Source organism: Antrostomus carolinensis, unplaced genomic scaffold, assembly GCF_000700745.2.
Source record: "Antrostomus carolinensis isolate BGI_N321 unplaced genomic scaffold, ASM70074v2 scaffold32149, whole genome shotgun sequence".
NCBI classification, from domain to species: Eukaryota; Metazoa; Chordata; class Aves; order Caprimulgiformes; family Caprimulgidae; genus Antrostomus; species Antrostomus carolinensis.
In genome coordinates, this window is record NW_010341192.1 from 11,677 (window position 1) to 14,761 (window position 3,085).

General features: G+C 39.6%; 1 protein-coding gene across 1 annotated transcript in view; it reads left to right on the forward strand.

Annotated features, from left to right (window-relative positions):
- DESI1 (desumoylating isopeptidase 1) overlaps nucleotides 1-2,403 on the forward strand; it is a 4,625-nt gene extending 2,222 nt beyond the window's left edge. Inside the window, exons 5-6 of the mRNA XM_010176411.2 lie at nucleotides 711-833; nucleotides 1,959-2,403. Coding sequence (XP_010174713.2) covers nucleotides 711-833; nucleotides 1,959-2,052 — 217 coding nt within the window. The 3' untranslated portion in view covers nucleotides 2,053-2,403. The remainder of the gene's footprint in view (nucleotides 1-710; nucleotides 834-1,958) is intronic.
- The last annotated feature ends 682 nt before the right edge of the window (nucleotides 2,404-3,085 follow it).

Here is a 3,085-nt window from a genome sequence, read left to right on the forward strand (position 1 = left end):
AACCAGTCCTGCTCACAAAGCTTTGTCTGCTTAGTGTGTTATTTGTTACTCTCCAAATACGAGACTGGAACTGATGCACTGATACACAAGGAGCTACCAGCCAGGCAGCCCTCTGCTATGCCAGCCTTGAGATAGGCTGGGAAAGCATCCTGCCAGGAAGACTTTCACTCTGATTTTTGTAAAGTGGAACAATGCCTGAAATGCCTTTGAGGGAATCAACAGGGAAAATGAAGGCACTAAATGAAGTATTTCAGTAAATAGTGCTTTGCCCCGTGAGTCATAGATGAAGCGTTGTAGTAAAGCTGCCAAAATTCAGATGAGTAAAAGCCAGGTCTTGACTGTTAGTCTATCTACTCACAAGAATAGGAAGCAGTAGTGTTTAGTGTTCTAGCTGTATTTCAGTGTCAGTAATTCCTGTGATTTCTCGTTATTCTTTCTGTGGTTTTAATTGAAGACACCTGACCTCATTTACCCTCCAAAAAAAAAGTTGTATAAAGTCAGTGATGCAGCGATGTCATTTTGCACCCTGATTCAATTGAATTTGAAGGTGAATTGATGTCTGTGTCTTACCTATTTGCCCTAGAATTCTTTGTGGGGAAAAAAGTGCTAATGTAAGGAGATGTTCCTCATTAAGGGTCTAAGTCTTTCTGCTTGTTAGATTTTTTGCCGAGTCTGTCTTTTTATGTTTCAATTTGTTTCCTGTGGCACAGAGGAGAGTCTTATAACCTCTTTGAACATAACTGCAACACCTTTAGTAATGAAGTGGCACAGTTCCTGACAGGAAGAAAAATCCCTTCCTACATCACTGACCTTCCAGCTGAAGTTCTTGCCACGTGAGTATGCATGTCGCTCCTCTGTAGTGTATTGGTTCATGCTAATACTTAAACATTTGACAGAGCCAGTGGTACCAGTTTCTGCTGGCTCTCTCTGAGAACCAGCATAAGATTAAGGAGAGGATGCTATTTGCTTTACTTCAACACTTGCAACACTGTATGACAAGTGCTGACTGGCACTGGCATTACTAAGAAGACAGGAGAAGATTTTTTTCTTATATGTGACCAGACAAGCATAGAAAGTTTCAGAAAATGGTGCAGGTTTTTTTGTCTTAGGATACCAGTATCTGTTAAAGATACCAGTTAAAGATCACTTCTCTTGCTCTGAGCACTGTAATTGCAGTGGAGATGTCAGCTTTGCTTGTGAGGAGACTGGGGAGATGTAATTTTAAAATTAACGCTGCGCTTTTAAAGCTAGGACTGGATGGAAAAAGAGGATATGAAAAAGAAGAAATTAAGAATTCCTGACAGTTCAGCTCACTTTTTTTTTTGTGTGTGTGAGGATCCCAGTGGGATGATTTGAGCTCATCATTTAGGTCTTATTTTTGTAACAATGGCATGCCATATTATTTGGGAGATGCATGTTTTCTACCCTGGGCTCTTATTACTTCAGATAGATCAAAATCAGATAAAGTCCATAACAGAGTGAGTCATATTGAAAGATAAACCAGGTGCTACAGATTGCAACAGAAATTATTCTGTGAATGTTGAACCATTGTCTTATAAGGGAGCTGGAGGCTATTATTCTAGCTGTCTTTAATATTGATGTGGTGCTTAATGGAGCACTGCAGTTGCATAACAGGGATTTCATTCGCACACTTAAGTAGGATGAATTACTAAAAGCCAGTTTCAGACACAGTATTACCACATTAGCAGTCTGGGCATGTTAGGACTCAGAACTAGCTTATATAAAATAATGTTTAAGGTTCTTAGTTATTGAACAGTAAACTCTCTTTAATGGGTTAAATTAGTTTGCTTTAGTTTGTAGTGGAAATCTCTTCTTCAAATTTGCTTTTACAGTGTTGGTTTGATTGCATTCTAGGAAGTGAGTGCACTTCAGTAGTAAATGGGAGAAGTTGTTCATCAAGTCAGCTATTTGAGATGTTTATTTCTTTACCTTCTCAGACCTTTTGGACAAGCTTTAAGGCCTCTTCTGGACTCCATCCAGATCCAGCCACCTGGAGGAAATACCTTCAGCAGACACAATGGACAGAGCTAACAGGAGTAAACCAGTGTGCCCAGCCTCACCAGGCCTCTTCCTTTTTAAACATGAATCTACCAGATTTCTATTTTATAATTTCTCATCAGACTTAACTCTACAGAAGTTACAAGTTTTAAATTTTCCTAAGGAGAGGATTTATCAGGGTGCATGTAAGACAATGCTACCAAAAAGATTGCCATAATTTCTAATAGTATTATACTAATTTATAAAGGCTGTCTTGACTGAGTAGGCTGACACTTTCAAAGTAACTCCTGTGCTGGTAAGTGGGAATTCATTCCATGAGTGTTCAAGGGCCCACTACACTATTTGGAGTAAACAAGGTGATGTCCTAGCCATCCCTTGCAGGCTTGCATCTCTTTCTGCTGTCACTGCCTATATTATGGGAGTATTTGCTGAAGTCTGTAGCAAAAAGACAAAGGAAGCATTGGTAGCCTAGGAAGTGAAGGTGTCCCAGGATTAAGTCTTATGCATATTTAATTGACATGATGTTATTTGCTCAGGGGAAAAGCTGAACTCATCTGATTTGAATGTTTGCAGTGGCACAGCTTTTTGGGAAAGGTGATCAAACTGAACTGTGTGTCAGTGTCGTGCTCAAAAGTTGAAACTTTTGATGGGACTAGCTGTGTGCTGGAGGGTGCCTGGAACTGAGGGTTACCAAGAGCTTCATAATGCTAGATCCAAGAGTTATGGGAAAGAACAGAATCTTAGGAGCAGAAGTGGGGGAAACAAATTTCAGGTGAAAGTAAAATGAAGGTAAATGTTTCTTTTTCTTGCATGTAAGCTTATCAGCAGATAGGCAGAACCTTGTTAACTATTTACATTTGTGTAAGAGCTGATTTTTTGGGTTTTTTCTTACCAAGCCAATTTACAGTACAGTAAGGCAGGAATAGCATGACAACTGCATGATAATATAAGGTGGACCAATTCTGCCTTCAGTATCTAGTTGCAGACACAGTAGGAGTTCCAAATGTCTTTGATACTACTGTCCTTTCCAAAGCAGTCAAGCACATAACAGAGAGGGCTCTGCATA